Source organism: Candoia aspera, chromosome 13, assembly GCF_035149785.1.
Source record: "Candoia aspera isolate rCanAsp1 chromosome 13, rCanAsp1.hap2, whole genome shotgun sequence".
Taxonomy (NCBI): Eukaryota; Metazoa; Chordata; class Lepidosauria; order Squamata; family Boidae; genus Candoia; species Candoia aspera.
In genome coordinates, this window is record NC_086165.1 from 22545997 (window position 1) to 22573616 (window position 27620).

At 48.3% G+C, this 27620-nt stretch overlaps 1 protein-coding gene across 1 annotated transcript in view; it reads left to right on the plus strand.

Moving 5' to 3' along the window:
• Nucleotides 1-27620, plus strand: part of FRMD5 (FERM domain containing 5) — a 123357-nt gene that overhangs the window by 70607 nt on the left and 25130 nt on the right. Inside the window, exons 2-7 of the mRNA XM_063313934.1 lie at nt 16470-16574; nt 19180-19222; nt 19783-19861; nt 22585-22682; nt 23216-23339; nt 24606-24693. Of these exons, the coding sequence (XP_063170004.1) occupies nt 16470-16574; nt 19180-19222; nt 19783-19861; nt 22585-22682; nt 23216-23339; nt 24606-24693 (537 nt within the window). The remainder of the gene's footprint in view (nt 1-16469; nt 16575-19179; nt 19223-19782; nt 19862-22584; nt 22683-23215; nt 23340-24605; nt 24694-27620) is intronic.

The following is a 27620-nucleotide window of genomic DNA, read 5'->3' on the forward strand; positions in this document are numbered from 1 at the left end:
TAATAGGAACACACAGTGACTTGTCTTCACCAGGAAAGCTGCAAATCTAAATGGGAATTTGGATTTTCCTGCAGCTCCCTCCACCTTATCATTTCAATAACCACTTGGAGTAGGAGGAGGGGGCACCCCAGCCTGGAGTAATCATCATGTTCATCCCAGCAGCCTTGTCTTCTCAGGCAGAGAGTACAGAGAAAGCCCAAAGGCTCCTGATTCTCCTTATCCCCAAATTTTTCAGAGCTGAGGCTCTGTGATACTGACATGTCCCCAGGAGCCCAGTTTGTTCAGCAGAAGGCCATCTGGAGGCCACAGTTGCTTGCACAGTTTGTCTATACGAGGGTTATTTTCTTTCAAAAATGCATCTTGGAGAATTCCTCTGTGTTCAGTTCATTATGAATATTTGAATGGTGTTAAGTGGTTTGTTCTGACACAAGCATGTCTCATACTTGTTCTTAATTGTGGCTCATTAAGGAATGTTTTGATGTGAAGAGTAGAAAACAGATGGTTCCCATTGCAAGGACCTAGTCAGCATGGACTGGGTGGAACTACAGTAGGACTGCGCTGCATACAGGACAGATCATCTGTGATTGCTGCAGGCTGGCTGGACATTTTTCTAACCCCCCCTTCCCCTAAACTTGTCAGATTGCATTCTTCAATCACTTGTTTGCTATTAAGAGCCCATGTGCTGCCCTGTTGGTAGTGGTCACACCTCACCAGGCTTCAGTTGTCCAGATGTGGCCAACTCATTCTCAGGGAGGGTGCAAGCATATAGAGATATATTGGGCTTTGCCCAATGGAGTTTTGCCCAAAAGTGCAGGAGAAAAGTGAAAGCTTAGCTGCAGATGATGGTTGCAGATGGATGAAAAAACTCTTGGAAACCAAGACTTGAGTTCAGTTTTAAAGAGATAAAGACTCAGGGTGTAAAGAAGAAGCATTACTCCTCAATAAATCTTCTTCCAACAGGATTATATAAAATATTTGGCCGAAGACTCCGTAACGGAGCAGATTAAAATGTCACTTTCAGCAGAGGGAGTTACAGAGGGGACAATGGATCCGTCTTGGAGATGTCGGGGTTAGACTTCAGCCTGTGATTCCAGCCAAGAAGCTCGCATCCCATTCTCCTTTGAATTTCTGATCGGGTGCGGAAATGAGCAAAATCACACAAAAGCATAACACAGAAATCCCATTTAGGATTCATGCACTCCTACAAGTAAGTTGGCACATGGCACAGGGTCTCCTAGATAGCAGAGAACACTTGGTCTCAGTTTTTCAGATTGGCTTTTCTTCTCACGTCCCTTTTCTTTGCAACAGATAAGTGATTACTTTTGCTCTTAGAGAGTAACTTGGATTGAGCAGGAGCTGCTTATACACACAGGAAAGGGGGGAAATGAGCATTCTTGGTTTGGATCAAAAACAAATCAAAAGGAGCCTCTGGCTTTGCTTGTTAACTTTGGAACTGTGAATATCCTGGGATGTCCTGAGAGTCTTTAAAGGGCAGAGTTGGAAAGCATTTGACCTCCAAACTCACTAGCCGCAAAGCACACAGCATATTTCAGCTTTGGAGACCGCAACAATTAAAACTCCCCCCCCCCTTGCTTAAGGATCCTGAGCACGGACATTCTGGATCTGGCATTGCTCCCATCCCTCCCACTGGCCTATCTCTTTTCTCCCGAGACTACAGAGTCGGGATGGTTCTGTGCCGCCTGCTTACGGCTTCTCTTTGGGGCTTAGCGGGGAGCTGAGTGCCTGGCAAGGTTGCAGGAGTTGTGACAGGAGGCAGGTCTTCCCTGCTGCTCTGGCAACTCAGCGGCAGAGCCACCGGTGGGGCGGTGGGCTGGGGTGGGAGCACCGTCAGCTGCTTCAGCACAAGGAGATTTCGTCCCCTGCTGCCTTGGCTGGCAAAACTGTATGAAATACCACAGTGACAGCAACTAGCATCTCATTGTTTTATGTTTTAATTTTTACAAAGTTGAGTTGTGCTCAAAAATATTAATACAATTCTCCTTGCTAGTAAAACCATCACAGTGAACATTTTATTCCCTGTATATGAAAATGGGAATGAGACAAATCCCAGGGATCATTCTGGCTGCAGAAAATTCTACAGAGGCTCTTTCATAGATGTCACCCCACCAGCAGCCTCATACTGAAAAAAAGAACTTCACTATTCTGCAGCAGGGTTTCTTCCTGATATTGGAGCCTCCTGAGCTTTCCATGCCTAGAGGACTTCAGTCTCTGTGACCAGGGTAAAAGGTTCTGGGTGAGCGCAGGAACGCAGGCCTCCATGGGAACCTTGGATCCGTCCCAACGGGTATCTGCACCACTCCTCCAGGTTGTCATGTATTCCATCCCACCTTCACTTCATAGTTTGCGGGATCGAATAAGGAAGAGATTACTGCTAAGTTCTTTGCTATGGTTGGGTTGCCATCTCCACCAGCCAGGGGTGGGGGACCAATTAGGATGGTCCACCCTAGGTAACTAATGGATCCAGTTGGTTTCCTGGGGGCACTTGATGATTTTCTCAGTGAACAGGTAGGCTCCATGACCTCTGGAACCCAGAGACGATGAAGGTGCTAGCCATGGTTGCTCCCCAGCGCCCTCTTTTGGGGCACCAATCCTAGAGTATTGCTTGGTTTATGGAAGAGCTCCCGGAAATGATGTGACAGAAACAGCATCTAGAGTGCTGTGGAGAAAGTCAAGGAGCTAGTTTGAGTGAACATGGGTAAGAGCCCATGTTTAGGCAATTTAGATATGTTCTGCCTGGTCTCCAATCTTGCCTTTTTAGGGAGTTTTGTGCTGGGGTATCAGTTGCAGGCTATCCTAAATGAAGTGGATTATCCAGAACCCTTTCAGTCAAAGTTCAGGCCTGGATATGGGACGGAAACGGAAGACCTGCACTGGGAACTGAATGGGGATGGTGCAGCCTTCAAGGCCCTGTTAGGAAAAAGCAGAGCCACCCTAAGATAGTGCTGCTCAGCTCCAGTCCAGGCAGGCAGTCCAAAAGTCCATGGACAACAAGACTGACAGGCTGTGGAGGACTAGATGGATCAAGTTAAAATTGAGCCCTAGCAAGACAGAGTTGCTGTTGTGTAAAAAGCATTTGGCACTCCATTGGTTCTTATGTTGGTTTTCAGTGGGTTGCACTCTTCCAAAGGAGCAGGACAGGTCCATGACTCAGAGGTTCTCCTAGTCTTCTGATTTCCGCTTGATCAGCAGATAAAGGCCATGGCTAGAAGAACCGTTGCGCAAGTTGGGATAGTGTGTGAGTTGTGACTCTGTTTGGGACTGGAGGCCTTGTCAGTGCAGACTCATGCCTTCGCCACTTTGCCTGTGGACTATTACATGCAATGTCCATGGAACTGTCTTTGAAGCATACCTAGAAACCGCAACTGGTGCAAAATTTAGCTGCCCCCCCTCCTGGTGAGCAAGAGCCGTTACAACCATTTGACATGATTCTCTGGGTAGGATGTTGGCTACCGGTAGGTTTCGGAGTGCAGTTCCAAGGGCTGCTTTCAACCTATACAGGCCAGCCTGGCTTGGCTACCAGAGACCTTCAGGTTCCCAAGGGGCGTCTGCCTGACCTGTGCTTCAGCCCGGAGAGAGATGCTCAGGACCACTCGCTTGGGAGGACGGAGGGGGAGGGGGAGACCCCCTTCTTGGTGGCTGCCTCTGCCCTTTTAAAGGACCCTCCCTGCAAAGCTCCAGAGAGTCTGCCATTGTTGCAGAAGGCTTTTAAAACTATTCACTTTCTTAAAGCCTGTTGGGGTTTAATGGTTTGCTCACACACACAAGCATCTACATTATTTCTATAATTTTTAGGACTTTTTGTTTGTTTCTCTGCATCCTAACCACTCAGAATTTTCTGGAGTTTTCTTCTTCTTCTTTTGCTTGCATTTTGTACCTTTGAGTCAGTGTTGACTCCTGGTGACTGCCTGGACCAGCCCCTAGTTTCCTTGGCAAGGTTTTTTCAGAAGTGGTTTGCCATTGACTCCTTCCCAGGGCTGAGAGAGAATGACTGGCCTAGGGTCACACAGCTGGCTTCGTGCCTAATGCAGGATTAGAACTCAAGGTCTGCCAGTTTCTAGCCTGATGCCTTAACCACTACACCAAACTGGCTCTCTGTCTGGAGTTAGCAGTGTGCAAATAATGTAACAAATAAAAAAAGTAAAAAAACAAGATATTCTTATCAAATTAAGCAGATGATGACCAATCAATGAGTTAGCTAGTTTCCTCCAAAGTTTTTCTCAGGGAATGGAGTCACTGCAATACCACTACACAGGTTAAAGGTACTAATTTTGGTGGTCTAACAGAGCCTATCCACATTCATAAAGGGGTTAAGCAAGGCTGAGGGCTAGCCCGCTTTGTTTAGCCTTTATGTTAATGATGCAGTGGCAGCTTTTGCCAATTCAGACCTCCATCCTCCATCCCTCTCTCATTGTCCAATCCCAGGTCTCCTGTATGCAGATGATGCAGCTGTTCTTTTGGTTTCAAAAATGGGGCAATGTCTCAGAGAACTTTCAAGAAGCTATGCTAGACAAAGCCTTGGAATTAACTGCCAAAACCCAAAAGTTTCGTTTTTTTCCAGAAGACGCTCTGATAATCCTTCAAGATGGACAGTTAATGGCAGACCCACTGAGCAGGTGGAATCACTTAAACACCTAGGTATTCACTTTCAATCTCCTACATGTTGGGGTCATCAAATAAGAATTAGCTATGAAAGCTCAAGAAGTATCTCTAGTGATCAACAATTCACTGGCTGGCAGAGGAACAACTTTGTCCTGCAGCAATTAAATTGTTCAAAGTCAAAGTTCTTGGCATGTTGCTGTATGGAACTCAGACATGTATTTGCAAAAGCTTTTCAATCCTTAAACAAATATAGACAAAATTTCTTAAAATCAATAGCACATATCCCATACTCGACTTCTAATGCCATCACCAGCTTAGAGCTAGGCTGCATCTCATCAGAGGCCTGGGCAAGGTTATGTCGGCTAAGATTCTGGGCAAAACAAATCATTTGGGGAACATCATCGGCACATCTTATTCCATATATGATATACATCAATCCACTCTGAAAAAACAAATAGACTTAAGATCTGAGACAGTGTGGACTGTCAATACCAGTCCTACTTGCTTTAAACCTAGAAAAAAAAACTGTTAGAACTTAAGCGGACGGTCTGGGATTTAGACATCCAGGCGGACAGAACCAAACTTTCCCCTCTCTAATGTGGATGAATTGTCCTCCCCCCCCAATACCCCCCAATTACTTCTATACATAGAAGGCCCATAGAGATGCTCTGCCTACGAGGGTGACGGCTGGTTGATATGCCAGCACTGCATATGAAGACTGAACATGTATTTGCTCAAACTTAGGGGTCAAGTCTGTTTCATACATCCTTCTAAAGTGCCCACTGCACTCTTATTGGCGATCAGAGCTAATGCACCTGCTCCTGAATCTGATAAACTCCACTCATGATGAGGAGATAGTAAATAAACAAAATAAGTAAATAGATATTCTTATCTATGCAAATTCACATTGAAATTCAGAAATTATTTCCATAGTTCCAAGAGAAATGCCTGCCTCCAAAGAACCTTGCCATTGTTGGGAAGGCCATGACAGCCAAGAGCTCCTGGTGGGTGGCAGCTTCAGGGCCCCTGTTGGGCTTGTTGCCTTTTGAGCCCCCAAAGGAATGTGTGCGCCTGGGGGCCCCTTCTGGTGGCTGCAGGGAAGCTCCCAGTCTAACCCTGTGGTGCCGCAGGGTCCCTGGCCAAGAGATGTCCCCCCTGCTCTCTGGGAGGACAGCCATTGCTGGGGTGAGCTCAGCAAGGCTGCTGGCTTTGCCAGCCACTGGACGAAGAGCACATGAAACATCCCTCTCATTTGGTGAGATCCAAATGCCAGGGCTCCTAATTGGAGAGAACGGCTTTTTCAGGGAGGGATTTAAGTAAAATGCTTGATAAACTCCTAAAGGAAGTGTTCTTAGTGCTAGAGCGACCCCCTTATGCTTATGAGACAATGCTGAGTTGACCCCTGATAATTCCAACACCCCTTCTCAAGTTAGTACATCTCAGAGTCCACAGGGTTCAGCTTCTTCTGCAGTTCTTGGTAACTGCTCCTTGGCAACGGCTTCATGAGAATGTCCTCGGTCATGTTCCTTGTGGGACAATAGTCTAGTCTGACTATTCCTTGCTCTTGCAAGTCCTTTACTACATGATACTTAACATCAAGGTGTTTAGTTCTCCCATTAATCTTTTCTGACTGTGAGAGTCTAATACAACTTTGGTCGTCTTCGTAGACCTGAATAGGGGTAGATTCCTCTATTCCCATGTCTTCAAACAGTAGCTTGAGCCATGAAACCTCTTTGCGTGCTTCTGCTGCTGACATACTCTGCCTCTGTGGATGAATGTGCAACTGTAGCTTGCTTATGGCTTCCCCAGCTTATTGCTCCACCCCCATAGAAAAATACATGCCCACTAGTAATGTCTTGGGCAGAAGACATTACGGTCAGTAATGTTTTCTGCCCAGTCTGCATCTGGAAACCCCACTAGTTTAGGATTGTCAGTGCCTGGTAGCTTTAGTTTTAGGTGTATGGTGCCCTTTAGGTACCTTCCCACCCGCTTAACACCAGTCCAGTCTCTCTGTGCGGGTGTGCTAGTTTTTCTGCATAGAACGTTTACTGCAGTTGCTATGTCTGGCCTAGTGGAAGTGGCTAGATACAGTAGCTTACCTATGGCACTTTTATAGCTGCTGCTGTCATGTAAAAGTTCACTAGGTTCCTGTTGCTTGTGGAAACCCGTTTCCATTGGTGTTGGCATAGGATTGGCATTTTGCAGTCCTAAACTCTCCAACAGTTCTAGGATCTTTTGCTTCTGGCTTAGAAGAAAGCTTCCATCTTCTTTTTCAATCTGTATCCCCAAGTAGTGGCTGGCATTGCCCAGATGCTTGACTTCTACTTCTTTGTTCAGGTTGGACACAATTTCATCAAAGTCTCTTTTGCTATTACGGCAAATCATCAAATCACATAACAAAGAATGTACACCTCTCTGCCATTTCTGCGTCTTGTGTAGAGACAGGGATCAGCTTTGCCTTGAAGAAAACCTTGCTTAAGAAGTACTTGGTTCAACTTCTCATTCCATGCCCTTGCTGCTTGCTTCAGGCCATAAATCCCCTTCTGAAGTTTGCAAACAAGTTGCTGTGTCTTGGGATTGGCAAAGCCTGGAGGCTGCAGCATGTACAGTTCTTCCTCTATCTCTCTCCATGTAGAAATGCAGTCTTTACATCCAGGTGTTCAACACTCATGTTCCTGGAAGCTGCTAGACTCAGGAGCATTCTGACTGTGGTATGTTTTACATGGGAGCAAAACATTCATCGTAATCAAGTCCATACTTTTGTGAATAGCCTTTTGTATCTTTGTTCTTCTCCATTTTCATTGTGTTTGGCTTTGAAAACCCATTTGCATCCTATGGCTTTCTTGCCTTTTGGTAGTTTTGTCAAAGTCCATGTTTTATTCTTGTGTAGAGCTTCTAGCTCTTCTTGTGCTGCCTTCTTCCACTTGCTTGCTTCAACTGGTGGCATTTGCTGGACTTCGTTCCATGATGCAGGTTCCTTTGGTAACAACGACCTTGCGAGGTAGGTGAGTCTCTTGGCTGGAACTCCTTTGTTAGGTCATGATGAGAATCTTGGAGCAGGTTCAGGAGTGGCACTTGGCAGTTCAACCCCTTCTGCACCCTCGGCCTCACCATCTGACTCTGGTGTGTTTCTACCTGGGCTTCTATCTCCCTCTGGGTCAGTGTGGTGGTTGTGTCTTCAAATATTGGGCTAAACATCTCAAGTTGGTAACTGCCATTGTTGGTTTCTGCGCAGTCATCATCAGCATGAATATGGTAGCCTCTCTCTTGTTCATCGAAGTACACCACTCTGCATGTGCTTACCTTTCCTGTCTTTGGGTTCAGGATTCTATATCCCTTGCTTCCTGGAGCATACCCGATCACGATGCCTTCTTCAGCTCTGGGGTCTAGTTTGGATCTCTTCTCCTTTGGTATGTGTGCATAAGCCTTGGATCCAAATCCTCTCAGATGCTTTATGCTTGGTTTGCATTCATGCCATAGCTCAAAAGGTGTTACCTTGTTGGCTTTGGTTGGCAGTCTATTCTGTAAGTATGTAGCCTTTAAAACAGCATCTGCCCAGTATTTGTCAGGCAAATCTGCTTCTAAAAGCATACATCTTACCATGTCCATTAGTGAGCGATTCTTCCTTTCTGCAACTCCATTTTGTTCAGGTGTGTATGGAGTGGTTAGTCTGTGTTCTATACCTAGCTGTGTTAAGTATGTTTGCATGGTTTGTGAAATAAACTCACCTCTGCAGTTGCTTTGGAGGGCTTGAGGGGTTCTGTTGAACTTGTTGGTCACCATGGCTACATATACTTTCAGCATGTCTGCTGTTTGGGATTTCTCCTTCATTAAGTAGGTCACACAGTATCTGGAAAAATCATCTATAAAGCATAAAACATATTTATTTTCGACAGCTGATGCTTGAAGAGGTACACACAAATCAGTGTGAATAAGTTCGAGTGACTTGGTTGCCTGCCTTTCCCTTGGTTTGAGTATGGCTGGTCTTGTTGCCTTTCCTTTGATGCATATCACACATTTTGATTGACATTCATCATGGTTGCTTATTTCAAAATCTCTTACCATGCCTTCAGTTTTCATTCTTAAAATTGCATTCAACGTCTGTGCCAGGTGGTGGTGCTGTTGTCCTCCTTTCGCTGCTGACAGGCGAGGCTGACATCTGGTGGCAGTTGTTCGCATGCACCTTGTAGATGCCATCCTTTTGAAAGCCTGTAACATAAATCTTTTCTCCGCTGGTGACTTTACATTGTCCATTAGCTTTAAAAATCACATCAAAACCTTTGTTGTTCAATGTTGAGACACTTAGCAAATTGACTTCTAAGTCTGGTACATAGAAAACATTTTCTGCTATGAGATCTTTGTATTCACTTCCATTGATGCATCGCAATGGCACACTTCCTTTTCCTTGAATCAAAATTGAATCGCCATCTGCTAATGTTATGCTTCCTTCTGTGGCTTCATTTAGCTCACAAAAGTCACTTTTATTCCCACATAGATGCCTGCTGGCCCCCAAATCGATTACCCATTGTCTAGGACATTTATTGGTATCAGCTTTATAAACAGGGTGTAAAGCCTTTTCACCTTTAAAATGTTTTTCCTTGGATTTATCCTTGGAAAAATCTTTCTTGTCCTTATTTCTGCAGAGCCTTGCAATATGTCTTGGCCTTTTACATGAATTACAGATAATGGCCCTCTTTTCTGTCCCTTTGTTTTTCTGGTGTGTCACTGATTCCTCTGGCTCATGTTTACCTTTTGTTGCTAGGCAACCAATGTCTCTGCCAGGCTTTCTATTGTTATGCAGATTATTTTGCCTTCGGCATTCTGATTTTTCCCTTCTATATTCAGACCAGCAACAAATGGAAAAAATGTATTTGGTAAAGTCCTCAGCATGAAAGACTTCTTAAGTTTTTCATTCATGAGATTCTGGACTGTGCTCAGCTGATCAAAGATTGCCTGTAGCCTGATCAGGTGGTCATTTACATTTCCATTGTCTTCCAAATTGCATGTATGCAGTTCTCATAACAAAGAGATGACTTTCTGATCATCAGCTTCTGAGTATAGGGTGCATACATTCTCAATCATTTTCTTAGCAGTAGAAATATTTTTAATCTCTGCTAATCTGTGATCTGGAAGAGACCTAGCAATAAGAATTTTAGCTCTCTTATCCTTTTTCTTCCACTGGTTTTTGGCTTCCTTCCCATCCTCTGGTTTAGGTTCAGGTAAATCCAGAGCATCTAAACAATCTTCAAAATCTAGCTGCATCCTCAATCTGAATAGCCATGCTGAGTAAATATCCTCAATCATTCTTGGTATGGGGGAAACTGCCTCCTCTTTCTCCATTGTTCAGAGAGAAGAAAAAAAACTTTTCTGAACTTTGCCTTTTGAATGTGCAAGTGGCTTTCTTTTTGGCTGTGCGGCCAAAGCCGTTTCAAAAACAGTTCTTGGTCAGTATACTGGACCCTGCTGGGCTGCACTGGTCTGTACTGGGCCCATAACCCTTGATGGAGTTTTTAAAGGTTAATAAAAGAACTCCAAGCAGCTAACAGCAATCTTGCAGAGTAGAAGCATGAACCAAAGAAGAGAACTTGCACATTAAGCTTAATTGCATTCAGAAATAAATTCAGTCTTCACACTGTAGTTAGATGAAGAAAAATAGAGATAGCTTACTTTTATTCAGTAGAACTGGATACAGGTAGATTCATAGTAGAAAGCACTTAATCATCACTGGTTTTTTGTAGACACTTTCTATGGAAATAGAAAGCCTGTGTGCAAGCGAGATGAAAGAGGGGAGAGCTGCCTCCTGCAGCAGCTCCTGCTTGCATTTCTGCCCAAAGGGTAATGGAGATTGTTAATCCCCAAACCCAAGAAGAAGGAGGAAGTGGAAATCAGGTGACCCATGTGACATCCCACAAGCACAATAGAGATGTGCTAGAGAGACCCCCTTAGGCTTATGAGACGATGCTGATCATTCCAACACTTAGGAAGTGATTTACAGCATGCAGTTCAAGCTAGGGAGAGCGAAAAGGAGCCCATTCCATGCTTGTTCTTCTCTGCTTCAGAGACATTTCTGTGTTTCAGGATCACATCAACTCACCTTTCTCTGAAGCTGCAAAAGAAGGTATTTTCAGGCACTTGAAACATCTTTTTCTGCAAATCCCTTTAAGAGGAATTGTGTTTTGGGGGTGGACAAGAAAAGTTACATCACTATTTCTGTTTCAGCTGGTTTCCTGGGCAATAGCAGCATAGGTTGTCAGACTAGGGCAGGAAGATGCCATCTGAAGCAGCCACAGGGACAGAATCTTCTATGCTGCGGCACAGCGAGCTCAGCAGAAAGTGCAGCGCAAAACCTTTGCTACTGCATCCTCTCTTGGATCAGATTTTGCTAATATTCAATTTCTGCTACCTACGTTTCTGTTACCTCAATGCAGAGCTAGTGGGAGATGCCAAAGTACAGAAATTATGTTATTATTCTTTCATATATTTTTACTTGACTTCCTACACAAAAACATTGTGAAACCACCTATGAAATGCAAAATTGCATCTGAAAGGAAAATAAAAGCAGAAACAGGCCACCATCCAACATGAGCAAAGACAGAGGTCTTCAGTGGCATGAGGTCTTCTTTTCAACACCCTGACCTGGAGAGGGCACCATGAAGGCCTGTCTGTGGGCAACCTCAGAGTAGTGTTTTGTGGCTCTAGGCACCCAGGTTGAACCTCCTCAGGTGATCACGGTGGCGGTTGTTCGCATGCACCTTGACCAGCTCTAGAACAACCACGGTGGCCCATCAGTGTCAGGGTCCCATGCTGTTTTGTGCCTTCAGCCTGACCTGGGGGTGAAGGGGGCTTCCATGGAAACGTAAGTTATGCAGAGACAACTACTGGGGCTGGAGGGAGCCATGGTGGTAGGAGAGCAGGCAAAGGGGCTGCAGGCAGGTGCTGACAGGAAAGAGCAACATCTCCCTGGCCCCCAAGTGGGTCAGCAAGGGGGGGCTCACATGGGAGCACAAGAGGTGCTAGGAGGGCAGCTTAACCCTCCTTCCGAGCACCCTAGCTCAGATCATTCAAACCCAGGACTGGAAGGTTGTTGTTTTATTTTATTTCACTTGCCCGGCTAGTTAGCAGCATCCACCCAACATTGTCTGATCTCCAAAAGCCAAACAGGGTCAAGCAGGTTAGTTCTTGGATGGGAGACCAAAGGAGACCGCCTTTATCTTTGTTCTCACTGGACGTCCAGGCAGCAAAAGGTTAAACAGTGGTGGAGATAGATGGTGAAGGACCTCAGCGTTCATCTGGTCTGGCCTTTCCTACTGATGCGTTGATATAATATCCCTGATTGGTGGCCAGGGCCATCCAGTACTTGCTTTAAAAATTATTTAAATTAAAAATATCTTCTGTCTTCAAAGTGGTCTATTCCTTTGTACAGAAAGTGCTATCTAGTTTGTGTGTGTGTGTGCTTACGCGCCTTTAAGTCAGTGTTGACTCCTGGTGATGCCTGAACCAGTCCCTGCAGTTTTCTTGGAAGATTTCGGAAGTGGCTTGGCCTTGCCTGCTTCCCAGGGCTGAGAGGGAGGGACTGGCCCAGGGGCACCCAGCTGGCTTTGCGCCTCAAGCGGGACTAGAACCCACAGCCTCCCGTGGAATTTCTAGTTAATGCAACACCACACTGACTCTCTCCTAGTATTTAGTCTGTCTTATTTTAATCTGAATCCTTTCCTTTGAATCCTGTTTCTGGAGCAGCAGAAAATACATCTACTCCGTTGTCCATGTCATGAAACATTTGGGGATGGCTGCCCCGCTCCAGTTCCCACTCCCACTCGATAATCTCTCCTTCCTTTGCTTTGCCTTCTGCGTCCTCTTTCTTGATCTAGTGCTGCAATTAGGAAACTTGCTTGGCATTCCCATTGTGCTGCTGCTGCTTTGATTCAGTTGCATCCCTTAAACTTGACCTGCTGTTGAGTCAGATCATCCACCATAGATCTCTGATTCTTGGTGCCCAAAAGCAGTTGAATTTCAAATCAAATCAAAACTTTATTACAGTCATAGAGCAGCATTTATCTGCCTTTGTCTCCGCTGAGGTTCATCAACGGCTAGATTTTCCCAGGTGCCTCCCAAGGTTTTGGCCTTCCTTCCCAGAGCTGATGGCCTTGATGGTAGACCATCAATCATGGTATTCTTTTGGGGCAGCTCAGGGAGTTGGGGGTGGGCAGCATGGTTCTGTGCTGGTTCACCTCCTTCTTCCAGGGCCAATCCCAATCGGTGTTGATAGGAAGCGAGAGGTCCAGCCCACGGCCCTTTTTCTGGGGCGCCCCAGGGCTCGGTACTCTCCCCGCTCCTTTTCAACATCTACATGAAACCGCTGGGTGAGATCATCCGTCACCATGGGATGAGGTATCATCAATATGTGGATGATACTCAGCTATACATCTCCATCCTGGGTGAGGTAAGTGATGCCGTGACCACCCTCTCCAGGTGCCTGGGTGCTGTGGGGGTCTGGATGGGGAACAACAGGCTTCAGCTGAACCTTGGTAAGACGGAGTGGCTGTGGGTTAACGGCTCTTCCGTATCCGGGACATTGTCATCTTTGGTTCTGGATGGGGTTGCACTGCCCCAGACAGACCTGATGCATAATCTGGGGGTCCTCCTGGACTCATGGCTCCTTTGCTCAACTTCGGGTTGTGTGCCAGTTACACCCTTTCCTGGATCAAGAGGCCCTTCAAATGGTCACTCATGCCCTGGTCATCTCTCATATAGACTATTGCAATGTGCTGTACATGGGGCTACCCTTGAAGAATATCTGGAAGCTTCAGCTGGTCCAGAATGCAGCCGCACGGGCAATTTTAGGTGCCCCAAGGTCGGCACATGTAACGCCTTTGCTATGTGAGCTGCACTGGCTCCCAGTCTGCTTCCGGGTCCAATTCACGGTGTTGGTTATGACCTTTAAAGCTGTACATGGCATGGGATCAGCTTACCTGAGGGACCATCTCATCCCCATCACATTGGCCCGTCCCACCTGGTCATGCAGAGAGGGCATGTTACAGACCCCATCCGTAAAAGAACTCCATCTGGTGGGGTCTCGAAAGTGAGCCTTCTTTGCAGTAGCTCCTGCCCTTCGGAACATCCTTCCCCCAGAGGTGAGACAAGCCCCCTTGCTCCTGGACTTCAGTAAGGAACTAAAAACCTGGTTTTGTCATCAGGCATGGAGTGGGAAGGGGAACAGTCATTCGTGGGGATGGCTAGTGCCCTAGAAGGGCCTTTTACACTCACGGACTGAGATACAACCTTAGCCATTGGGATTTTATTACATATTATATTTTATTGTCTATTTATATTTATATATTTATATTCATTGTATTTATATGGACATTGAATTTTAAGTTTTGTTGTGTTGTAAACTGCCCAGAGTCCCTCCTTGTGCAGGGAGATGGGTGGTGATGATAGATAGATAGATAGATAGATAGATAGATATAGATATAGATAGATATAGATATAGATATAGATATAGATATAGATATAGATATAGATATAGATATAGATATAGATATAGATATAGATATAGATAGATATAGATAGATACATACATACATACATATCTCAAGGGCCCTGAAGCTCTCCTGGTCCCCACTAACATCCTTGTGCTCTGGGCCTGCCCCGCTTAGCCACTATGAGCTGGAATGACTCCTTGGGCCAGGAGTACTCCAGAGGTCTGAGGATGAGGTAGCCATCTGTGAACAGTATTCTGTGATAGAGATCTGGGGTTAAGTGCCACAAGGCAATTTGGCGCTCTGATGCCAAAGAGTGGCATCCTCAGGTACCCCTCCACCCAGAACATTTATTTAAAGCAGAGGGAGAAGCCCCACACTGCCCTTCCCCACCACTGCTCCCTGAAGTCCTGCAATTTCCACTGACCCAGGTCCCTGAAGGGGCCCATTGGTTGTCCAGAGATCTTCTGTTCACGGATGGCCCATAGAAAAGTGGGGACGAGGATATTCCTGCACCTGAGACATGCCTTGTTCTTTTTCTGCTGACGACGCAGCCGTGGCCTTGCAGGGATGCCCCGTTAGCCAAGGCTCAGTCTGAATCCAGACAGCCGCCCTCCCTCCCCCTTGGGTGCGGCTGATGCAGCCCTGGCGTTCACACAGGCCCAGTGCGGCCACAGTTCTCCGCAGGCTGCCCGGCAGGGTTTCTGGAGCAGCTGCCTGTTTAAGGCAGTGGGCTGCCCCAGGTGCAAGCAGGAAGGGACCCCCTGCTGCTGCACAGTGGCAAAGCAAAGAGGCAGGCTGGGGGGTTGCCCCCAGAGGAGCCATTTTGTCCAGAGAGCCCAAATGCCCGAGTACCCACAGGGCGACTGGCAGCGCTTCTCAGCTCCTCCACTTCCTTCTTTGACTGCTGGTTGGGGAAGGGCTGAAGGTCCACGAGGGCCTCTTCCCAAGGGAGGAAGTTGGAGCTTTACAGCCCACGTAAGAGGGAACTTGTGAAAAGTTAAAAACATGCGCAGTATTGATACTCAGATTTCTTCTGTCCTGCCACCGCATTTGATCTCCACGAGGCATGACCAGATAGGCACAAGGGGAGTGCGGAGGACTCTCCCACGGGGCGTCTGTCGCCTTGCGCCTGGAAGAGGTTCGGGAGGCAAGTGGCTGCCGGGGTGGTTTAGTTTCCTTTTGATCAAGGCTCGCCCCTTGGGGAGGGGTCAGCCTTTCCTCAGCACAAACCTTGGAAGGCGTTGCTAGCTGGTTGCTCCTGCCAGCAGTTTGGGGGGGCAGATGGCAAAGGGGGCTGCTGGACTGTGGCCAGGCCCTGCCACTGAGGTTGGCCCCCCAAAAGCTCCCTTCGTCTCTCGGCCCCTCAGAGCGAGCTGCCGGGGAGGGTGGGCACGTGCTGCATACACGAAGGACCACGGAGGAAGGAGGCACTGGGCCACACCTGGCTCTCGAGAGGCCCGGGCAGGCACCCTGCTCCTGCACGAGAGGCCTGTGTGGCAGGCTCTTTGAGCTGGGCTGGGCTGGGGGGAGCCGCATCCTTGCCAGGAGTGGGTGAGGGCCAAAGCAGGCAAACAGTAGGGCCAGGTGTTAGGACAGGGCAGCTGTCTCCAGCCATCTCTGCTGCCCTTGGAGCAAAGAGGGCAGCAGGGCCAGGTCTGAGACCCTCATTCTGGCTGACCGTTTCTAATGAGTCCCATTGGCCTCTCGTGCAGCCCAATGACTGAGGGCTCAGATTCCCCACAAGGGGCGTCCCAAAACGGACTGGTGAGTGGGAATCCACAAGGGTGATTCAGAAGTGGCAGACTCTCAGACAGCCAAAGCAATACAGACTTGGACCATCCAGATCTTAGACCTCTAGGGGGGGTTAAGCCCATCTGAATGCACCGGCCTGGGTATCTGGGGAGTTGAAGAGGGAGGAGGAGGGGCGAGGCTGGGATGACTGGGAGGGGGGGCCGCCGCCACAGCCCCCATTGGATCTGCTCTAGCTTTTCTCGTCCTCCGAGGTCCAAGTTCTGCAGGGCTCTCGTGACTCATGAGGGGTTTCTGGCCAGCTGCTTTCCGCAGAAAAGGTCTCCCCTGCCACCGCCCCGGACGCTGAGCGTGCCCCTCAAGATGCTGTCTGGCCCTGGCAAGAGTCGCTGCTTGTCAGAACGTCCTCTCCCATCTCTGGATGCCGCATTGTGCGTGTGGGGCTCAAGAGCCCTTCACCGCTGGGAAAGTTCGTGGCGGCTGCTGCTGCTGCTGCCCTTTTGGGGTGAACCCTCTGGAAGGAAGGGCTCCACACGTGCCCTCCTGCTTCCGGGCTCCTCCTCCTGGGAGCTGGCAGTCTGCCCGCCTCCTGATCGATGCCGTGCCCTTGTTTTGCAGAAAGATGCCAAAGGCCAGTTCCTCTTCGACCTGCTGTGCCATCACTTAAACCTCCTGGAGAAGGATTATTTTGGGATCCGCTTTGTTGACCCCGACAAGCAGAGAGTGAGTCCCCAACTCGGGGTGTCTGGCCTGGCGAGCTCCCCCCTCCCCCAGCCCCAGGCCAGCAGAGCAGGTGTGGGGGGGGCAGGTCTCCTGGGGGGGGACTTCGGGAGTGCCCCTTCAGCTGCTGGTCCCCCAAGGCTGCAGGGAGGGAGAAGGCCAGACTGGCCCCTGGTGGAGAATTGGCCGCCCTCATCTTCTTTCCACCAGAAAGACTCACCTTGCTTTGCCCCGATTGCCAAAAAGCCTCGTGAGGGATTTCTCTGCACAGCAGATTTGTTTGCAGCATCTTCACTTGCTCCTTTGCTCCCATTCTGGGTTTATGCCCTGCCATCCTTCGAGGCCAGAGATGTGCAGTCAAGGCCCTGGGCCCCGTGTGGCCCTGTAAGCCCTGTATGAGATACCCCGAGACTCCAAAATTGTATTTTTTTATATAGTTAATAGATACTGTATGGGTATGTGTGTGTAAAGCATATTTAAAATTAATCATTGTAAATTAAATGAAATTCTATTCATATTCACTGCTTTTTGTGGTACAGCTCAGGCTGGAAAAGTTGAAACTGGGGCACTAAACTTGGCCCTCCCTCCTTTCTTTTCCCTCTGCAACACCCAGCAGAGCGAGGGATGGCCCTGCCCCGGCCTGGCAGGAGCTGCTTTGAGGCGGAATTAGGTGCCTCTTGGGAGTGCTGGTTGCACTTTTGTGGATTTGGCTATCTGGCTCCTGGGCAGGAACAGGCTACGGTCTTGGGAAGGTGCCCCGGTGCCCGAGAGAGCGGGTGGCCAGGAGGTGAGCCCCCTGCATGGCACACGCCGTCCATGCCTGGTTCCCACAAGACCCAGAGTCCTGGAGGTCTGTGTTGCGGGATGGCGGGTGGGGAGACGTTACACTTCCTCTGTGGAGAGTTACCAGCTGTTCCAATAACAGCAATCAGATCTGTAGACAGAAGATACAAAAGGCATCTAAAAGCGATCATAATTAACCCAAAGCTATGATCACCCTAAGAGCCATGCATATATAGAAATTCTGGTGACTACTAATGCTAAAATTACAAAACCTGTTAGATAAACAGACAGCGTAGGATATAAAATAAAATAATACAACAAGATAACTAGAATTAACAGTCACATTTTGTAAATCCTACTTCGGATGCATCACACAAGGGCCCAGCTCTCTGGGGAAGTCTGTAGTGCTGGAAAAGGTGGAAGGGAAGAGGAGGAGGGGGCGACTGGTGGGCGCACTGTTGGAAGACCTGCCCGAGAGGCCAGGTTAGCGATAGATCTTCGTGGAGACGGCAGATGAGCAATCCACAGGAACGGTCCGAATCTGGTCTACGGCTCACTGTCTAAACTGAAATCTTAGCTGCAGAAGCAGAGGGCTTGGGGATAGTGGGGAACTAAGGGGCTTTGCACCATCCCTGTCTGCACATGCTCAACAGGCGTGGCCTGCCCCCAACTGTACGGGGCACAGATGCTCCAAGGGCAGCTTCCTCCTCTGTCTTCCCCCCAGAAGGGGCAAAGGGAGGCCTTAAACTGGCCTGAGGGAACAGCCTCTCCCTCTCGGAAACTGCCTGTTCTGCCACTGCTGCTGCTGCTGCTGGTTGTCGATGGTGCAGGTGTTTGCAGTATCGACTGGGTTTGCACCCAGCGCAGTCGAAAGACTCTGTGTGGTCCACAGCATGGTGAAGGCACAGTACAAGAAAACATCCACAGAACAAAATTAAAACGGTTAAGGAGTCAAAAGCAAAGAGCAACGCGTGCACACACATCCTGCAACAAAATCTCACGGCATCATTTTGTCCTCCAAAACTTTCTGAAATAATTCCCACTTTTAAAGTTTATGGAAGGCCAAGAACGTAGACGGAAGCTGTCGGCAAAGGAAGGTTTGGTGCCCTCCTGCAGCTCTGTGTCCGGGATTTGCTGCCAGGGTAGAATTGCCTGCCCAACGGAAAGGAGGGAGAAGTCCCTAACAGTGCTGATTTCACTGCCCGGACTGCTGCCTTCCCATACGGAAGGGAATCCCCCCTCCCAAGGCCTGGGAAACAGCTCAGCCAGTGGTTGTGGACCCGGAGCCCAGCCCTGCCCACCCCTGTCCCGGTGCCTGCTCCAAGAGACCCCACAAGGTGCCTGGAGTGCAGGCGTTGGACAGTTGAACCGGAAGCACTCTGGAGGGGCATTGTCAGGAAAAGGGACCAGCCTCAGTGGCACTGCCTGTGCCTCAAATAATTTGAGGCCAGCCAGAAAAAGCCACCACCTTGAGATCACAAGGACCTAAGAAAGGGAGCACCCTGCGCTGAGCTTCTGGGCCAAATAGGCAGGTGTGAAAAAAGTACCCCAAATATTGGAAGCAGGTCGCTGCTTGATTGGGTGCCCAACGATTTACAGACACAAATCTTGCTCTCCTGGCAAAGATCATGATCCTAGTCTTTTGAAAACAGGCTACCCCAACGATCGCTACAAGATCTCTACCCAGCTCCAGTCCAGCCCCATTTACTTTGTGGCTAGTGGGATTTTATGACTGAAGCCAGATGGATGGGGGGTGGGCTGAAAGATGGTGCAGCCAACCTCTGTTTGCCAGCTTTTGAAACTCTCTCTCTCTTCTTTGCTTTAGCACTGGCTGGAATTCACAAAGTCTGTTGTGAAGCAAATGCGATGTAAGTATTTATCTTCGTGATTGATTCAGTGAGCTGGGATGCCTCTAACTTTGCAGAGGGAGATGTTCTGCCCGGCGGTAAAAGCAGCACACAAGGCGTCTTCTTGGTTTTACTAAGTATGCGGGTGCAGCAGTCTGTGCCGGTGTGGAGGGATCTCCCACTCTGACATTTGGAGTCCAAACTTCCATGGTACCATCTGAGCCTCTGTGAACATGTTGAGTTATTGGTCTTGCGCTTGGCTAGAGGAATCTGGTTCCACTGAGCAGAAATTCTCCTTTACTTGATGGCATCCCACAGAGCTGAGAGAAGTTCTTGATTTTTCCAGATGGATCCCTAGCTGGACAGACTGCTGTCCGAGCTACAGATAAGACCACTGGGTCTGTTCCTAGACATGACTCCCTTCTCCCTTGTCACTTCTCAGTATCCAATTCTGCTAAGCCAGACTGGAGATGGCACCAGGAGGGTTAAGGCTCCCTGGGGCCTGAGGGCCTACTCAGGCTGGCTGTTGATGCATTCCCATGGGTTCCCCAATCCCCTGATGATCTTTTCCTCTTCCGCAGCTCAGCCCCCCTTCACCATGTGCTTCCGAGTGAAGTTCTACCCCACCGACCCAGCTGCTCTAAAAGAGGAGATCACCAGGTAAGGCCTGGGACAGGGTCTTGTCCATCTTTGGGCTGGCCACAGGAGAAGCTGCGTGGTGGGAGGAGCCTGAGAGCACTGGACACCCTGGGAAAGCCTGGCTCAGCCTGTTCCCCTGGTACCGCAGCAAGGAATGAGGGAAAAGAGGAAGAGATGGGGAGGGCGATGGATGTGAAGGAAACACACAGGGAAAAACCGGGATGTTACTTTCTGGCTGGGCTTTCTCTAGGGATGTGCTTATCCAGCAGCACTGTGCAGTGAGGGTCAAGTTCTGTTTCTGAGCCTCCCACTGGATGGTTTATTGGATTTAAAGGCAATGCCTTTAACAGGCAGAATAAAGGTTTCTGGAATAATGTGCAAACTTTGGCATTCTGTAGAGTTCTTCATCAAGAAGATGGCAAATTAAGAAATATGTGGAGATGAAATAAGGTCCATTACAACCTTGGAGCAGGCTAGGTTGTAAATCTCCCCCTCTTTACTAGATATTGTAAAGTTTTGGATTGGGCTGCCTTCTCAAGGGCTCTGAGATGGCTTAATAACCAGTAGTAGCTATCTTTCATTTGACAACTGTCATCTAACCGTACTTAGAATAGTCTTCATCCTTTGGTGGCATTCCTTGATGAGGTGTCCATTCCAGGTTTTTCCTTGTTCCTCATCTCCCCCCTTGGATCATGTCTTAGATGGCCTTCTCCTGCTGTCTTCCATCCTCTCAAACCCAACCCCTTCCTTAAGCTACCACCACCTTACCAGAGCATCACAGTGGATACAGTTCCCCTCTGCCTCTGTTTTCAAGGTGGGTATTCATGTGATGACCAGCCTCGAGCATCAGCTGGAGAAGTGATCTAGGCATGAAGGAGAGAAGATGGGATTGGCAGGCCATTGGCTATTCATCAACTAATCAGTCCCCTTAAAATATACACCTGCCCCCCTGCCTTTGATACCCAGCCACAAACTATATTGGAGAGCGAAGAGAGTCAAAACGTTGTATCATCATGCCTGGGCCTGGTTCCCATTAAGATTCACTACTGTGAAAAACTTAGTCATTTTTTGTTGGAAGATTGTAAACCACCCACTGTCTGTTGGAGTTGGGCAGCTGTAACAAATCTGAATGAAGAAATAAAGTAAAATAAATTTCAGATGTTCTTACTACATAAGGAGAGACCTGGAAGCAGCCTGAAATTATTTTAGCACCTGGGAGAGCCTGCATTAGCCACCCAGAGCCTCCTGTGCGGTTTGTTTGAAGACTGGGCTGAATGCGATCCCTCAACGCTGGTCTTCTGCAGAATTTGCTGTGATTATTGTGGCCCCCCCACTCCAGGCCTGGGAAATCAGGGATTGCCTGAGCAAAGAGGGGGACTCAGGCAGTGACGTGAAAAACTTTTGCCCAGCTGGGTTGAAAGCCGCTTTTAAATCTATCTATCTATCTATCTATCTATCTATCTATCTATCTATCTATCTATCAATCAATTTTTTATCACCACCCATCTCCCCCTCAAGGAGGGACTCTGGGCAATTTACAATAAAAAATCTTGATAATGTTTAACAAGCAGTGTAAGCAGCAGCAGCTGCTTGCAGACCCAAAATGCAGACTCCACCTTCTCACCACTGTTAGAACATGCTGGGAAAGAGACATTTGATATCTTTAGGGATCATTAAGGCCAACGTTTCTTGGCTGTCCCTCCTTCTCAAACTTTATTAATGAATGTTGACTCTGGGACCTCTTGAAATCCCAGGGTTGGAAGGGAGTTCTAGTCCAACCACCTGGAAATTCAGAGACTGAACTTCCCGAGGAAATGGCTGCCTGGCCGAACTGGAGGGACTTCTGAATGTTCCAAAATTTTGGGAAGCTGATTTTAGCTGCTTTTCATCTGTGTACTACTGAATATGAATGTGCAGGAAGGGATCAAATGCTGCCTCAACTTTTGGGTCACAAGTCTCAGTGCCCTCCAGAAGACATCAGCAATGGCACATCTCAGCTTTGCCAGAGTGAAACCTTCCTTAAAGGCAGGTTTAAAATGGGGGCAAACCTAATGTTGGCTCCTGTGTCTTTTGGCTTGAAATTTAAATACAATAAAATACCATAAAGATAGGAATCAAAATGGTGAACAGTGTAGCCTGTGCTCATTAAAGGTTTTGTTGTTCATCCATGAACTCTCCAGCTGAAATAAAGGAGGTGATAGTGAAGCCGATAATGACAGCGAGGTCAAGCACTGATGGGTTCAGATTTGTTGAGCAGAAATTATTTCTGGCTGCAGAAGTTGGAAATGGAGTGTTCTTTGGGAAAACCACGTAATTCCAAGTGGGGGGCTGCTTCTGTGGCCCCAGAGCGTGTGTGGTCATTGCTTCTTTAGGACAGATTAATAATAAAGCTTCGCTTTATAATTCTCTCACTCAGTTGTAATATTGTTAAGAAGAGCAGCAGGGTGAGGAGTCGGCATTCAGGAAAGGGACAAGAGGTGTGGAAATGCTCTCCGATGGGCTTCCTCCCTGGGCAGCGATCAGGACGGTTAGAAGCGGCCTTGCAACACAGCTCCACAAACACTTTCTGAATGGAGCCTCCCCCAGGTCCATCGGGGAGAGGGAACCTTCGGTCAGGATTGGCCGCCTCTTAATCTGGTCAGCGGAAGAGGCACAAAAGGGCTTTAATGAAGACTCCAGAGCTGCTTCTCCGGGAAGGCAAGGGAGGGGAGGCACTCACGCCTGTGCTCTGGTTCCCCTGACAGGTATCTCGTCTTCTTGCAGATCAAGAGAGATCTGTATCACGGCCGCCTCCTGTGCAAGACCTCCGACGCTGCTCTGTTGGCTGCCTACATCCTCCAAGGTAATGCTTTCCGACAAGAGGCGCGGCTGCTGGGAGAAGCGCGGACTCCCGTTCCGGTTCCAACCCATCGCTATGCTGGGGACGGAAAGGCCTCCTTTGAGACTGCCTGCCCCGCCCCCGCGGCACAGATAAGCTTTGCTGCCTTTTAAGCCCTGCGCCTTCTGCCCCCGGGGCTGGGGGGGGGGGCGCTTCCAGGGGGCTTTTACAACCGTCCGGCCAATTTCACCTGATCTGGTGGTGATGGCCTCCATTTGCACACGCACATCCATTTCTTTCCACCACTTCCTTCCCTTTCTTCCCAGAGAAAATACTTCAAGGAGAAGAGGGAATACTTGCCTTTTTCTTACAATCCTTTTCTTACAACCCTTTATTCCTGAAAATAAATATGATGCCTTGCAGCAAATCAGCTTCCTACCGAATGTACTTGGTTAAGGGAATATTTGTAAAACAGCAGCGACAGACTAGGCACCAAGGATCACCTTTGCTTACATTTGCAAACAGTAATTATTGCCGATTCCTGTTCTTTCTTCCAGCGGAAATTGGTGACTATGATCCTGGAAAACACCCAGAGGGATACAGTTCCAAGTTCCAGTTTTTCCCCAAACACTCAGAGAAATTGGAGAGGAAAATTGCTGAGGTCCACAAAATTGAGCTCAGGTGACTTTGGTCTTGGGGGCTGGTCTGCTTGTTCATTTGTCTGTGAGATCCACGGCCCGCCTTTGGTGCAAAGGGGGCTTCCTCCTTCAGAAAATCTTAGGCTGGGCTGAGAGTTGGACAAGATGATCCCTAGGATTCTGTAATCCAGCCCAGCTAAAGAAGGAGGACCCAGAGCAGGACGAGATCAGGCTTGCGTGGATGGGTGGAACCATCTCTGGGTGGCGTGAGGCGTGCCAATGAGAGCCCCGTGCCAGTCAAGTGTGTGGGTGAAACAGTCTAGTTGGAGTCCCCGCAGCCCAGTTGGCTGGTCAAGAGCAGGGGTCAGTCAATCTGCAGGATGGTTGGGGTAAATTTCACCCTTATGGCCAAACAACTGGTAATTAAATCTCATCTCGGCTAGTCTGCCAAAAACCCAAGGCTTTAGCGTGGAAAGGACAACAGTCTCTGTGAAATACCAATGGGCTGGTCTGGCAGGTACAAATCCAGCCAGGTGGCATTTAATTTAGGCAATTTAATCCTAAAATATAATCCCAATATTACATGGCACTCAGGTTTGAAAATCTGGGAGGTGGTTTGGAGTAATTTGGCCGTACTGGCCGAAAGGCCTCTTAGTTTTTCCACATTTGGAAGGTGACATTCTGGCTTCCACCCACCTCACTGCTGGGGAAAATTGCTCCCCCAGTTTGCTCACAGTTCAAGCAGATGAGGAGGATTTGGTTTCCCTTCTTCTGCCTTCCTTCCATCTGCTGCTGTGTTACCTGCCGTGTCCTCTTACTGTGTGAGAAGGTGGCATATCATATGATTCAAAGGCACCTAAGAAAGCAGGCATTAAGACCCCTCTAAGCACTTCAGGCTATTTATTACCATGTTTGTTAGAATATTTCAGGGTTGCCTCTCATCCTGACAGCTATCTGGCTGGGCTAGGAAAGCAGGGCCAATTAATCATACAGCATGAAAACCATCAATAATCCCAAACCAGTTGCGCAAAATTGGCCTCCACGTAGAACCATACACTGCCTCCTCCCGCCCTGGCAGAGTGGCTGACAGGCCGCCAGGCTGGTCCCCCAGGCTGCTCCAGAGGCGCCCAAACAGCTGAGCTCTGGCCTGCCCTCCCATGCCCCGAGCCCTCCAGCAAAGCCTGCAGCAGCCGTGGCTTTCCGAGGACAGCCGGGGAGGCTCCCAGGTGGGATTGGGAGCTCCGCAGCGTGGAAGAAGCACGGGCATTGATGCTGGGGCGGCTGTGTGCCCCCTCTTCTTCTCTTCCAGTGGGCAGACCCCCGCGACGGCAGAGCTGAACTTTCTCCGGAAAGCACAGACCTTGGAGACGTATGGAGTGGACCCCCACCCCTGCAAGGTACGCAGCGGAGGCCACCCCCCCTGCAGTGGCTTCCCGGACTGAAGCCACCTCTTTCTTCTGCACTTGCAGCCCTTGCATGCCAGCCCAACACGGGCGATGTATTAATGGGCAGCGGCTGCCCTTGCCAGCTCAGGAGCTGCAGGACCAGCCTTGGCTGTGAAATCCTCCTTCTAGAAGAGGCTGAGCTTCCCCTGAAGGGCTAAGTGGCCTGCAGAAGCTGGGCAGCCCCCCTCCCCCACCGCCGGCTGGCTCCGCATCCACGCCATGCCCGCCTGCCCGCCCCAGCGCCCCCTCAGCTGAGCAAGCCTGCACTGTTTCCTGCTGCTTCAGCAGATTTGTAGGGCTGTCCTGCTTGGCCATGATTTAAATTGTTGATTGATAGTAATCCACCTGGTATCTGGAAGCAATACTGCAACCGTCCTCCTTTGTCAGAAATGAATAAAGAGAAATGAACAAGGCTGCATTTAAATGCTAGTGGTAAATCAAAACATTTGAAAGAAATTTGGCAGTAAGAGCAGTTTAAGAAGGACCTGCAGTAAGGAGCTGCTTGTCAGATCAACGGGGTCAACTCTTGTGGTGGGCATTTGAGTCGGGGTTAAGGGAGGACGTCCCCAGTGTGGGTTAACAGAGGCTTCCCCTGAATCAGAGCAGGGCTCAAGAGCTGCCTGCCTGGCACTCCTGGAGCGTGGCCGCTGGGCATCCCTCCGTCTGCCCACCTGGAACCCAGCTCCCCCAGTGGGACTCTGACCTGCTGGACCCTTGTTTTGCATGGTGAGTGGCAGATTTTCTTCCCACTGTGTAAACCAAACCACACCTGGAAATAAAATAAGGGTTTAAGAACTCTGTAATGCCAAAGGGATACCAGCTGGGGGCCTGAGCACTTAGCAAAATTCTTCCTTTTGACCTGGTTGCTCCCATTTTGCATAAGCAAGGAGGGTAGGCTGGGGCAGTCCCTTTAATTACAGTGAGTCTTATTCAGAGGCCTCATTCTGGCCTTAATTGTTGTTGTCTTTTGCTTTGCCTTTATTCGCTCCCACTTTCAAGCTAGTGACTTAAACATATAACTTATGCAACGTAAACAGCCATAATTTAAGGCTGGTGAGCACTGATTGAGTCTCAGACTTGAGCAGGATCCAGTTGTGACAGTGTTGGGCAGTCCTCTCTCTTCCCCCGCCCCTTCCCCTCCATCCAGCAGCCGGCAGGGGAGAAGCCCCTCAATCTAACCAGAGATCTGAGCAGTTATCAAGGAGCAGGTCCATCAGCTGCTGCCCATGCTCACAATCAACTGTTGTTATGTGGTTGAACTTGGGTTGAGCGGGACTCCGGGGCCATCCCGGATGCACCCACATCCTTTGCTTGGCAGCAGAAGCGAACTGGCTTGCTGCTGCCTTTTTTCAACTTCTTACAGTCCTGGGATTTCTGAGTGGTCTCCCACTCAAGCCCAACTCTGCTTAGCTTTTTTTTTTTTTGCTGCCAACTGCTAAATTGATGCAGATGCTCATTCTTACAAGGCAGGCAAGAGCCTTTTCCTCCATTTTGTTTTCAGACCCTCCGCATGGTGGTGTGACCCTATGTAGAAGCGAGACATCCCCACAGCAGGCAGTGCCAGCTAGGAATGCCACCATCTTGCTCCCCTTTGGCTTTCAGGGCCCACTGCAGGCAGCAGTATCTCTGTTTGAATTTCGATTGCTAATCCCCCCCCCGCAATTCCCTTGACCATCTTCCAAAATAAGCCCCTTGTTCCTTAGTAAGAGTGCCAGGCCGATTCAGGGACGGGTTCAAGGCAAGAAGGTCAGGAGGAAGAGCCTGTTAAGTCTGGCACTTGGGAAGGATTCAGAAGGTTGGTTAGTCCTTAAAGTGATGCAAGGCTGTGCTTTTCCTGCCTTCTGCTAGGGATGATGGGAACTGTAGTTCACCCTTGGTTGGGGTTAGGGTTTTTTTGCTAGAACTATGATTGCATCTCTTGTGTGTGTTAGCAAGGAATGATCAGGCCATGTTCACTGAAGCAGACGCTGAAATGCTGACAGCTAGACTTCGCACTTCCAGATTATCTGGCATTCATGCTAGCAGTCAGGAAGGGAATAAGAAACTTTGCTTTGGTCTCTGGTTAGATTCATGACCTTTTAAAAATAAAGTGTATAATCAGAAAATACTGGAAGAAATCAAACTGCAACTTCAAGCTACACCTCTATTGAAAAAGTTGCACAAGATTTTATTTTTATCTTGTTTAGACTTTATATATATATATACACACACACACACACACATACACACACACATAAAAGCATAACAAAGAAACATGAAAAAGAAATAAAAGAGTAACATACAGATGAATGAACAAGGGATTTAGAAAGCTCATGGAGGTTATGGTTTTCCAATCTATTTTTTTTTTAATCTGTTCAATCATGCCTGATTCTCAAAGACTGCCTGGATAAGTCCCTGCAGTTTTCTCAGCAAGGTTTTTTGGAAGTGTCTTGCCATTGCCTCCTTCCTAGGGCTGAGAGGAAGTGACTGGCCCAAGGTCACACAGCTGGCTTTCTGCCTAAGGCAGGACTAGAACTCGGGGTCTCCTGGTTTCCAGCCCGATGCCTTAACCACAACATCAGACTGGCTCTCAGTCTATCATTAGCTAGTTGTAAATCACTGATTATATTAAAAGACTGAGAATCACTGTTAAGCTTTAAGCAGAGCTTGAATATCAGCAAACATGATCAGCACAATATAAATCACTGAATGGAATTATATGCTGTAATAAGTTCAGTGTATATTACTAGGAATTTATTCTAATTTAGGTATCTCATAAAACTGAACTACAGGTTCTATGCATAGAGAAACATAAATGTTGGTTGTGGTACCAGTCCATGTATTGGATCATAGTCTAAGAACGGTTTCCCGTTCAAGTTAAAATCTGTGTCTAATTTACT